General features: G+C 39.1%; 1 protein-coding gene across 1 annotated transcript; it reads right to left on the bottom strand.

The window, feature by feature from the left end:
- Positions 1-363: 363 nt before the first annotated feature.
- Positions 364-12442, bottom strand: TMED5 (transmembrane p24 trafficking protein 5). Its single transcript, XM_080924942.1, has 4 exons — positions 12079-12442; positions 9867-9964; positions 4321-4504; positions 364-3213 (listed from the first exon to the last, which is right to left on the bottom strand). The coding sequence occupies exons 1-4, from the start codon at positions 12265-12267 to the stop codon at positions 2995-2997; spliced, it is 690 nt and encodes a 229-aa protein (XP_080781068.1). The 5' UTR covers positions 12268-12442; the 3' UTR covers positions 364-2994.
- Positions 12443-12809: the final 367 nt, after the last annotated feature.

The raw sequence follows: 12809 nt of genomic DNA, 5'->3' as shown, positions 1-12809 counted from the left end.
TCGCTCCTTCAACCTTCATGTGGGTCCTGGGGGGTCAAACACAAGCTGTCAGGCTTGTGAAGCAAGTGCTTTATACCCAGTTCACTTCTTGGAAGAGAGGAGTGAACCCGGCCCCTGAGCGCTTGCTGAGCATCCCAGACTCTGGACAATCGATGGTCTCTTCTTCTCTAAATCTTAAAGACCTTTTAGGTAAAATGTATGTTTGAGCAATGGAGAGACCAAGTGAGTACAATGGTATAAAAACCTGAGAGCTGTGGGCTTCCAAAATGGGAAAACAAATTTACTCAATATTGAAATTTTAAAGAAGCTTTAAGGAACAGACAATTACGATAGGTCGGTAAGATTTCTTTGATAGTACCCTTTATTAGTTGTACAGAGCTCAGTACAGTCTATTGCTCATTTAAGATGATTGCTCACAAATATAGCATAATTTGAGCCACACTGTATTATACTCCAGAAGAAAAAAAATTACATGCTAAATCAATAGATTTTAAAATTTCAGGTAAGAATTTCAACTGTAGGTACAAAATTACAGGTGCTTGTTTTTGTTTGTTTGTTTTTACTAACTTTAAGACATCACAATGTTTAATGGCAAATATTCCTAAGTATATTTTGATTTATACTATTCCAACAATGTTTTCTTACACTTATTTAGCCTGTTTATTGACATTCATGTAAAAGAGCACATAGTCCAAATGCAACGCAGAACAATGATCTCTAAAGTTCTGTTAAACTACTGAAGTAATTTATACCATTAAGAACAAAGACAAAAAAATCAGATCTGTGATGGCTTACTTGATTTTAGTATAATTGAGACAGTAGGGTAAAAAAAACTCATGAAGCAGAAAATACATTTAAAAATAAACACTTTGATTTTTGCTTACAATTTTACTTTTTTATGATTAATACAGGCAACATGGTTCTTAGTATTTCTTTTTACTTTTGTCTATAAAAATAAAATCTTTAACATTCCTAAGTTATTTGTTTTTCCAATAAAGCAACTATTACCATTTGAAATGGCAGTGAGTAACTGAGTAAAAATTAAAAATCTCAGTGGCACAAATCACATACATACAAGATGGTGTAACATACAGTGTTAAGTAAGCATTAAGAGTACAGTACAGTGTTAGCTGTATCTAAGAGGTAGAATTCTTCATCACAGTCTTACAGAAAAGACGCAGGGGATTCTGCCTCGTCAGTTATGGTACCTATAGCTTGCTTCTCTTGTACTTAAAACAAAGTAGGGAACAGAGGAGTTTTAGGCAAGGATCTCATTGACCTCTGTTCTGCATCTATTGTAGGAGCTAGGCTTAGAACACTGGGGCATTTTCTTGGTCAGTTATTGATCATATATAGTACTTACTTCACATTTTGAAAAGACTCTGAATAGAGAAAAATAAATGTCTAGTCTTCTCCCAAGGGCCTGAGAAGGAGAAAAATATCTCTCTGAACTATTCTGAGCATAAATTGTAAATAAAGTTAGTATTTCTCTGGGTATCATAATCTTGTGTGTGAGGTAGCAGGGTATTGCAAGATCATTAATGCATAAGAATTCCAGAAATTCATATATAATGCATATATGGGTTCAATATCTAGATTTGACTGTTGACTATCTCTAATTGATAATACATTTGTTATAACACTATAAATGAGTGAAACTTAAATTCTGCTTCATGGTGAAATCAAATCACTAGCACTTGAATAAGACTGTACTACAGGCTGATAAACCAGAAACACCAAGTGTTTTTTATTGGTTTTATTTCTATATTAGGTGTTCATAATCTGGGATTGTTCTAATCTTTCAAAGTCAGTAAGTGACCAGAGGTAACTTTGTGAGTTATAATAAAAACTGTAATAAATATGTATACCCAGTGCTAAATCTTATGGTAGGATGTACATACATTTCATACACCTATCTGAACATTTATAAAAACAGTAACTAGAAAATAAAAACTATAACAGATATAATTTCTTCTAGGGAATTTTAGGTCCCCTCCTTTGATGTGACCTCTATTATAATTGGGTTGGCAAGAAGAGCCCATCTGATTGCAGATATCATACTTCTCTTCAGTAAACTTATTGGATCAATGTTGCTGAACTTTTTTCTTCATGTTTCTGATGATGTTGAGAATTTAGAAAGGAGCTGTTCATTTACACTAATGTCAGATCCTTTCAGTAGTGTGCCCCTCACACCTGCTTGTGATAATGCATCACCAAAATCAACAGCTGTGCAGAAACCAACATAACACTGTTGATGGGTAATTTAAAAATACGCTCATCTCTAATTTTAACTAATGTCTAGACAGAATGCATCTTCTTCATAAACATCAACTACCCTTTATATATCTTTTATCAAAGACAAAGAGACACTGCCTAATTTTTATGAGGAAAGAATGCCTTTCCAGTTTTAACTATCAAAATGTTAGCTTTGGAAATATAGAGTAAGTATATAAAAACTAATACTTGTGGATAAGATTTCACATTATATTTGGTTTTAAAAACATTAGAAATTATCTTTTCAAGGGTATGCTTCTATTTACTTTTGGAGAAAAGCTGATCTATTCAGTCCATGATTATGAATTCTCAAATGATTTATAAGGTAATGTACTGGAAACTTCTTTAGTTTGTACCTGCCACATGTAGAGAAAATTCTAGGTAAAAGCAAACTGGTGGCATGTTTATGAACATTGTTAATTCATTTCATTCAGATATGATATCTGGGAAAAATTTTTAACCTTAGGAAAATAGTTAATATCAATTCATTCAATTAAATATAAATTTATATGACATCTTGTTTTATATTTAAGTATAAGTGGGTCAATAAAGTTATCTGGGCTTAAAGTGATGATTTTTCTTTCATATTGAATTTTACATATCTTATACTACATACATTTCTGAAAATGTTACGGGAAATATGACTAATATCTTGACTGTAACAGTGCATTAGAATTTTCTACCTCTTTTTTTCCACGTTAAGTGATCTGTGCTGGAGTTTTAAGTCCTACTTTTCCTCTTATCTTCAAATAGACTTTTCAGTGTATAAACTTGAACAGCTGACACCACCACCATGACCATCAAGTTAACCACCGACCAGAAATTAACTCTGTCAAAGTTGCTCTCCTGTATGTTTCGATCCCGAGCTTCAAATGCTCTCAGCAGAGTTTGTATGTGGCCACTTTTACTTAGTCTGGACTTGATGCTGTTGATGGATTCCTGGAGACAGATACAATAATTTCACTACTAAAAATACTAAGAACAAATTCCTTTACTAATATGCTTCATGCTAGTTCTTAAAAATCAAAACAACTTTTTAAATAGATAGGAATACAATTCAATTAAAGAGCAGGTATGACTTGTATCACCTAGAGAGCCCCCATGAGGTCATAAAAATAGTAAGGATAAATTTAAAATTCTTTAACAGAGGAATAAAGATACCAGGAATTAAAAAATACAAGATCAAAGTATTTGAGTAGCAGAGCACCAGGACTTTCCTTGTTTTGTTTCTGTGATTTTTCTGTGCATCTGTGGCTGTCCTAGAACTTGCTCTGTGGGCCAGACTAGCCTTGAACTCACACAGATATGCCTGCCTCTGCCTCCTGAGTGCTGAGATTATAGGCACTGGCCACCACTGCCCAGCAGAAACAGGACTTTTATATATATTATCACTTTTGTAGTTCTGACAACAGTAAAAAAAATTTTTTTTTCAAATCATGAAGTTTTTAAAGGACTAACTGATTATACTTTTAATTATTTGGCAACTTTTACCTAATATAATGTGTCTATGATAATTTGACTAATATATTTTTTGTGTCTATAATATTTTACCTAATACATTGTTTCAGTAATATTTTACTGTCTGAATGCTGGTTATGTCATCCAGGCAGGTTCAGTGTGTAATTACACACACATTATGGTAACAGACACAAGTCTGGAGTGTTGTAGGAGGCACAAGCCATGGAATGCTAGTAACACCTATAAGACTCTACCTGTGAAATTCATTCTAGATTTGTGAGAAAATAAGTTCATTTTGTTGTTTACTTTTAAATCGAACTGCTTCTGAAAGAAGTATTTTCATGTTAGGATTTACTTAAGATTTGACTTGAGTCTATGGCCATACCACCCTGAACGTGCCTGATCTCGTCAGATTGGAAAAACTCTAATAAAGGGGTAAACAGAATATCAAGACTTGAAATGATATAAAAAATATGGCAAAACCAACAGTTTCTGGAAAATATAGCGAAGAATGGTTAGTTCAATCCCTGACAGACAGTGAAACAATGGCTGCTGAATTGTCATTACTTATTAAAAGGTCCTACTAACCAGAATATCTTCTAGTTTCATCTCCAGGACATCTGTGTTAGTAATATACTTTTTCCAGTCTTCTTGTCCTTGAACTTCTTCTCCCATGTTATCCAGGATCAATTCAAAGAAAATTACCTTCTCAGAAATGGTGCTGAATGTATTATCGAAGCAGAACATGTAATCGCCATCTTCAGTCTCAATACTAAATTAAAAAGGGCACACTTTAGTATTCTGGACTTCCTGTTTGGGAAGCAACCTGGACATATATATTCAAATATTTTCAAGTTACACACACTTGGAACTTACTTGATCAACTATGTTATGTTGATCTAATTTTTTGAGGGGGTAGGGTCTGGAAAAAATACCATTCACAGCTGAAATATATGATAAGTCATAATCAGCCTTAATATTTATAGTTTTAAATTTAAGGAAATTCTATATTAAGTCCTATTCATATACAACTATAAAAACCAACCTACCCTTCAGTTGAGATTATTCTTTAAACAGCCACAGATGCAAAGAAAAATCACAAAAACAAAACAAGGAAAGTCCTGATGCTCTGTTACTCAAATACTTCGATCTTGTATTTTTCAATTCCTGGTATCTTTATTCCTCTGTTAAAGAAATTTAAATTTATCCTTACTATTTTTATGACCTCATGGGGGCTCTCTAGGTGATAAGAGTCATACCTGCTCTTTAATTGAATTGTTTTCCTATATATTTAGAGTCTTGTTTAGTTTTCAAAAGCCGCTGGAGAAATGGCTCAGTGGTTAAGAGTACCTGCTACTCTTGCAGAGGACTAGAATTAAGTTCCCAGCACCCATCTCTAACTAGTTTTAAGGGATCTGACATCTTTTTCTGACCTTACAGGTCATGTACACACATTTGTTTGTTTTTGTAAATCAGTGAAAGGCTCTTTCAGGTTCTCAACACAGCAAATGTATTCCTAAGACAGTTTACAGAGGTAAGGAACTTTAACCTCTGCGCACTTATCTGTACTGAAGACTGCCATTTACATCAGATTCATCTTGGTCTTGCTGGCCATAGCGTCTTATGTTTATAACTCCAGAACTCAGGAGTCTGAGGTAGGAGGATTGCTCTAACTTTGAGGCCAGTCTAGCACATAGTATGTGTAGGTCTGGGTGGCTTGGAACTTGCTATATAGACCAAGTTGGCCTTGGATTTAGAGACCCACCTGCCTCTGACCCTTAAGTAATGAGATTAAAGGTGCCCCCATCCTTCCTCATCTCTCCCAAATCCTTATTTTCTCCACAACAGTTGACTTGGCCAGAGTTAATTTAGTGAAGTGATTTCTTTCTTTCTTTTTTTGCTGTTGTTTTTGAAACAGGCTTCATCTGTGTAAACCAGGCTGGACTCCAACTCAGAGATCCATCTGTATCTGCTTCCCATGTGTTGGGATTAAAGGCTGATAAGTGATTTTTGGTAAAGAAAACTACAAAGGAAAACTCTGCATGCTACATGTTAATGGCACTTACTACAGTTGCCCCCAAATAAAACAAGTACCAGTTCTGACAGAATGACCAAGTACTACCTCCTCCTCGGTTTAACTACTCCACAAGAGACTGGAGAACACTTTAACAAATACATCTAAAACCAGCACAGACATGCCCACTGAATTAATAATATCTACAGCAGACTCAAGTAAAAGTTTTCTATATAGTCCTTTTTACTGAGCCAGAGAGAAACTAAATTGCAAAGAACCTCTCATGTATATTACCTGAATGAATTTTATTCCACACAAAAGATAATCTTTAGTAAGACTTCTATAAAGGTCTCAGTTATATCTAGAAAGTTTCTCACTAAGATAAGCCTTTCTGGATACATTTACATTGCCTGCCATCCAGTTTTCTCCTTTCACTTTCTCGAGAGAGACTTCACTTGGGATCAGAGATCTAAGCAGGAAAGTGGGGGTCAGAGCTGCTCTTTTTGTTGTTCAGCACTAGAGTTTTTACATCCCCCCCCCTTTTTTTAAAGATTTATTTTATTTTATATGAGTACACTGTAGCTGTCTTCAGACACACCAGAAGAGGGCATCAGATCCCATTACAGATGGTTGTGAGCTACCACCATGTGCTGGGAATTGAACTCAGGACCTCTGGAAGAACAGTCAGTGCTCTTAACTACTGAGCCATCTCTCCAGCCCTTTTTACATCCTTCTAATATCTCTAATTCATCATCTTTATTAAACTGGACATTAACCTGCACTTCCTTATATCTCAGCATATTTTGTCTATGTTTCTCTTTGGTTGACATTCAGCATTCTATAGTTATACTTGACCAAGGCAGGATCTTCAGTAAAACTCAGATCTATTTGGCACCTGTTAATTTTGGGGCAAGAGTCATAATATAAAAGAATGCTGAGTGTTTACTGCAATTTAAAAAGGCCTAAAACAGCTGGGCACAGTGGAGGACACCGTTAGAGCCAGCACCTGGGAGGTAGAGGCAGGGGAGTAGCGACTAGCATGGTTAACTCGGTGAGCTCTAGGGCATCCAGGGATACATAGAGAGACCCTGTCTCAACAAACAAGTCCCAAAACTGCTAAGTGGATGTTGCTCAGTGATGGACCCTTTGACCAGCAGTATTTCTTTATAATGTTCAGGTTTTACCATTGTGCCTCTTTCTAATCACTACATTAAGGAAGGCTGTGATGATACTGAACCAATCATTCCATGCGTGGAAAAGTCTATTCAAACTGCCAAGATTCTCTTGTGAGCGTGTATGTGGGGGGGGGGGGGAGAGGGTGCAGAGAGAATCGGAATGGCAGGAGTCTTGCCAGCTGTAAGAGGTATGTTGAAGTGGGAGGTAGGTGAGTTGGCTGGAACAGCCCAGGGACAGTGTGGAGCTTGTCTGACTTAAAAGGGAACTAGATGCCCTTTCAGAAAGTAGTTGGCTGTAGTCCTAGTTGGCGCTGGGGGTGCAGATAGGGAAGTAATGGCTTTTCTTGACAAACAGAAACCCACTTTTGTAAGGAATGCTCATTTTTAAATAGCAGTCCTGTTTGCCTAGTCAGAGGCCAACCTGAGCTCAGCCTAGACTTCAACCCATGACACTGTCAGTTTGGGACTTTTGGGGGCACTTTGGACATAATAACCACTCTCTGCATTTTCTTCCAATCAGTTTTATGATTACTGCCATATAACGACAACTATTGATCTGACTTGTCCCCCTCCCCCTTTAAGTTAACACTAGTTTAAAACTACAGAAGTCGAACCTGCATTTTAGTTTTGCTTATGATTATTTGTGTGAGGCTTAAAGAGGATTCTTAAAGTTTTCTCATTTCTAACATACTGATACAACAGTTAAGTCTCAGGAGGTTAATATTATTTTCTGGAACTTAAATACAACCTGTGATGATCATGTTTCATGTTCATCTGACTATTTCTAGTTAGTTTTTTTCTTTGAGCATTGTGAACAGTTTTACATAACAGATTAGTCAACCCTCAGTACACTTGTCTATGATTCTGCCACTATTTTCATATAGTGAACCTCTTTTGATCCTTATTACATTGGAAGTTAGTGTACTTGGTCTTTCTAGGTAAAATGAACAAAGATGATGACATAGTCTGTTATGGGCCAAAATGAGGCTTGGTTGGCCTGCCTCCCTTCCTTTTGGCACTGGGAATTAAATCTAGGGCTTGGCATACACTAAGTAAGCATCTACCACTGAGTTACAGACCCAAAGCTTGGTTTTCTGATTTTCACATTAATAGAGTTTTCTATAATATTGCTCAGAGTTGACCTGCATTTTTTTTCAAGTTCCTTTTTTTTTTTAAAATTTGGATATGAAAATTTCTCCTAAGGCTTGGCCCCATAAAAGATGTTTAGTGGTGGCTGGATTACAAATGTTGTATGGACTATTTGAAGGTAAGGCCTACTTGGAAAAAGCAGATCAGAGTGGTAGTAGTGTATGTCCTTAAACCTGACCCCTTCTCTAGCTATTTTTTTTTCCTGCTCCATCTGCCATGAAGTGAGATACTTTGCTCTTCTAAATGTTCTTACCATGATATTCTCTGCTCATCAACTATGTGCCTGGGATAGAATGGAACATAGTAACTATGCTGGTTTAAGTGAAAATGGGCACCAAAGGTTCATAGGGAGTGGCATTATTAAGAGGTGTGTCCTTGTTGGAGGGAGTGTGCTAGTGGGGGTAGTCTTTGAACTTTCAAATGTTCAAATGCCCACCGTTTTTCTCTTCCTGTTGCCTGCTGATCCAAATGTAGATCTTTCAGCTACCTTCCAGCACCAAGTCTGCCTGCATGCTCCTATGCTTCCTGCCAAGACAATAAATGAACTAAACCTCTGAACCTGTAAGCTAGCCCCAATTAAACATTTTCCTTTATAAGAGTTGCCGTGGTCATGGTATCTCTTCACAGCACTAAAAACCTAAAGACAGCAACCATAAACTGAAATCTCTGACATCAAAAAATAAATCTTATTTCCTTTAAGTTGACTTTCTTAGGTGCTTTATCATACCAAAAATAAATACTGGTGAATACAGTAGGGAACACTTTTAAAAAGATAGAAAGAAATGATTATTTCCTGAGAAAAACTTTCTATCATACTCAAGGTATATCAACATACACACTGATGTTTATGGTAACTGTGAAACTAGTTGATGACTCTTCTGAAGGACAGCATTCTTTCAAGAGTGTCTAACCTGTCTGTACCTCAGGCTGCTCCTGCCAGAGGATGGTTATGAATGTAGCTCAACACAAAACAGTAAAATATGAGATTTTATTTCATAATTTCTTTTTTATAACTTGATTATGCAGTTCTTGAGCGTAAACTCTGGAGATTGTATTATAGTGTCAAAAGGTTAGACACACCTGAATGTGTTCTAATGGGGTATGATACTGACCCATAAAGGGCAAGACATATATACACACAGCAGGTGGGTCTCTGTGAGCTCAAGTTCCAGGATAGCCAAAGCTGCATAGGAAAACTCTATCTCCAAAAACAACCAAAACCAAAAACCCAAACACCCCAAAAAGTTGGACGTCATGGCAAACACCTGTAATTCTAGCATCCATGAGGCAGAGGTAAGCAGCAGATCTTTGAGTTCCCAGTCCAATCAGCTACATGATTGACATCCTGTCTCAAAATCAAACAAAACATTTTTTTTTTTTTAAGCCAAGAAGGCAGATATGAAATGCCACAACAGATGAACTAGAGCAAAGGGAAAAAACAAAGGGAAAAACTAGCTGAGTGTGTGTTCTTGGTGGGAGGAACCTATGATCACAGCCACTGGGGAGGCTAAGGCAGGAGGATTCCTTAACTCCATGAAGTATAGCAATAGACAAACACACTGAAAATGAAGAAACATGGCCCACTATCAAAGCCTGTTCAAAATCACACAGCTATGGATGTGCTGACATACTGGCCCTCTCTTCCTTTCACTAGAGTCAGCTTAACGAACTCAAGGGACATTACCTGGGCATGGTGGCATGCACCTGTCATACCAGCACTTAGGAGTCCAAGGTTAAAGAATTGTCGTGAGTTCCAAGCCAGCCTGCCCCACCCCCCAGCGATCCAATCAACTTACGTATGAACACCATCTGATTTTCTTTGTTCAGAAACTAAGGTTCTGCCCTCTGGAGAGGCAAGGTGGAAATCAATATCTAATTCTCCTCCATCTAAAACCTATAGAAGAGAAAAATATATATTACAAACTTTGAAAACAGAAAGTTCTATAAAATAAAGCATGTGATGTAAAGATTTTAAAAAGATTTTATCTATTGATGTACTTATTGGACACAGGGTCTCTTTATGTGGCCAGCTGTCTTGGAACTCACTATATACAGACCAGGCTTGGGCAGCCTTTGCTTTCTTCAGAGTGCTGGGGATTAAAGCCATGCACCTTCATGCACTTCCTTTAAAAGAGGCCAGAGGCTGACATCCTGTATTGTGCACGAACTTACTTTTGAGACAGGGTTGAGTTACATGGCCCAGGTTGGCCTTAACTTGTCATCTTTAGCCTCCAGAGTATTAAGAATTAACAGCATATGGCACCATGCTTGCTTGCAAAGAAAGTTTTGATTAATAATTTCTTTATAATCTAGACTAAACATATAGCTGGCTTTCATGTGTCTATTTTTGCTTCCTTTAAATCTGCCTTTCACAGTCTACCTATCTATCTGCTTAAATCTTACATGTCCTTGTGAAAAGAAAAAAAGGAAAAAAGGTATTTATCAAAAAACACATTTATGGCCCTTTCTCTGTTGCCTAGAGGTGTGGTGTCTTTTCTTCCTTTGTCACTCCCACCCTCAGACCTTACAGTCTTCAAAGCTGATAAAAACTCAGTACTTGTAGTCTACTTCTGAACACTCTAACTATACATTCTAAAATCACAATGTCTACTCAGTTCTTCCCTTTTCTAAAACTTGTATTCTTATCTTATTTTCAGATTTTTATTTTCTCCAACAACCATGTTCTCTGAAAACCAATAAATGATCATACTCTAGTGATATGTAATCCTGCTTTATTCAAATTACCTATAGGCTATGATGGTTGATGCTGTAATACCAATCCTCAGGGGATTGAGGAGACCTGTGAAGATCTGAGGCTAGCCGGGACTAAATATTGAATTCAATGCCATGGGATACATAGTGAAACTATGTCTCACAAACAGACAAACCAATCAAACCTACCACAACCTACCAAAACCCCTCAACCCCCCCCCCCCCAAAAAGCCTGTCTATGGACCCTAAACTCCTGAGAACCAGGTTTCTTTTAGTTTGTTCCTCCCGGGGCACAATTCCTTACATACATTAATTGTCCAGCAAATGCTGAACTTTTGCTCATAAGTGGAAATCAAGGAATATTAAGCTGTAATCTCAGTTTTGCTGAGATTTGTATATTATGACTTTAGATACTTCCTGTACTTACTGCAAACTTCTATAAATAATCCCAAGGGTTCCTCATATAACAATACTACATAAGATTTGAAAAAGATTTAATAATAAACGTATTCTGCTGATACTAAAAAGAAAACAATGACACGGGAAGAAAGCTGACAAAGTTCTGACAAAGTTCAATGGAAGAAAGGCCACAAAGTTTTAATACACGACTGTCTTGTTTTCTAAGTGATGGATATACACCCGGAATAATAATGTACCACTAAATACTGCAACAGTTCATTTCAACACATTTCAAAATCTGACTTAGAGATCTTCGAATGGGTACAATTCAATACTGCCCCGTCCCCTCCCAAGACAGGGTTTCACTTTGCAGACTTGACTGTACAGAGACCCACCTGCCTCTGCTGGGATTAAAGGCGTGTGCCACTACGGCCCAGCCACAATTCAAAACATTAAGACGGTTTTATAATATTGGAATTTGGTGAAAGTGGTAAGAGTGATTCAAACAAGTGTCATCACTGGGTCCAATAATAGAGAAGAAAGTGTACCGACCCCCTTACTGTGAACGTCTCAGAACTGTAGTGTATGTAAACTAGCTCGAAATGGCATGGGGAAATTAAGAAACAAAGAGTAACGCCACTGACGTCACCAGTGCTGGCCTCTTTCCGACTAGAGGAAAGAGACCAGGGAGGGTAGGTGTCAATTTTAGGACTGGCCAAACTGCTGAGTTCCAGGTTCCCAGGGGCCCCTAGTACGCCTGCGCCGAGCAGGTCAGCTGCCCAGGAGACCCTCCTCGGATTCACCTCGGGCGCGGTCCGCAAGTTTTCCAAGCTGTCGAGAGGCGACCATGTGGTGAGGCCCGGCCCCAGGAAGTCCAGCTCACCCCCCCGCACTTACTTGGTACTCGATCTCCAACGACGCCTTCAGGGGCATGGGCTGGTAGAAGCACTCCTTCCGGCCGGCGGGCAGCGTGAAGGTGAAGTCACTGTCCAAAGAGGGTGTGAAGCCCGCCGCCCCGCGTAGCAACGCCGCGGGCAGAGCAGACAGGAGCAGCACGGGGAATGGCAGCCACATCCTGCCGCCCATCCCTGTGGGTCTCTGACTGGAAGCGTATAGGGAGGTGCGGGATGCTGGCGCCTCCGCTTTGAAATCCCGATCCGAGGGAACTTGGGGCAGCGAGGCGGCTCAGGCTGTCTCGGAAGGTGGAAGCACAGTCTTCCACTGGGCCGGGCGAGGGCGGGGCCAGCGGCCCCTTTCTACTCTCTTCTGGGTTTCGCATCCTTCCCTCACACTGGACTTGTCGGTTTTGGCTTCCCTCACACACGCCAATCAACGTTGGCGGCGGTAACGATGGGAAATGTAGTCCGATGTAACCTCGGCGCGTCGCCCACCCGCGCGTCCAGCCTCATTTCCCGGCATGCCCTGCGCCTAGCGTGTCTGTGTTTTTTTTTTTTTCCTGCGGGCCCCGCGTGGGGGCGGGGTTGCGGCCGGGGAGGCGGGTCTCAACGGCTGGCGCGGCGGTTCGAACGCGGCGCCGCAGAGGTTCGCTGGGTCTCCTCTCCGAGAGTCAGAGGCTTCCACGTCGTGAGCTGCGAGAGTGTCCCAGGCTTCGGAGCGCAGAGGAGCCT

Source organism: Micromys minutus (assembly GCF_963924665.1).
Source record: "Micromys minutus genome assembly, chromosome: 11".
Lineage (NCBI taxonomy): Eukaryota > Metazoa > Chordata > Mammalia > Rodentia > Muridae > Micromys > Micromys minutus.
Note: the sequence above shows the minus strand (reverse complement) of the source record. Positions and strands in the feature narration are given on the sequence as shown.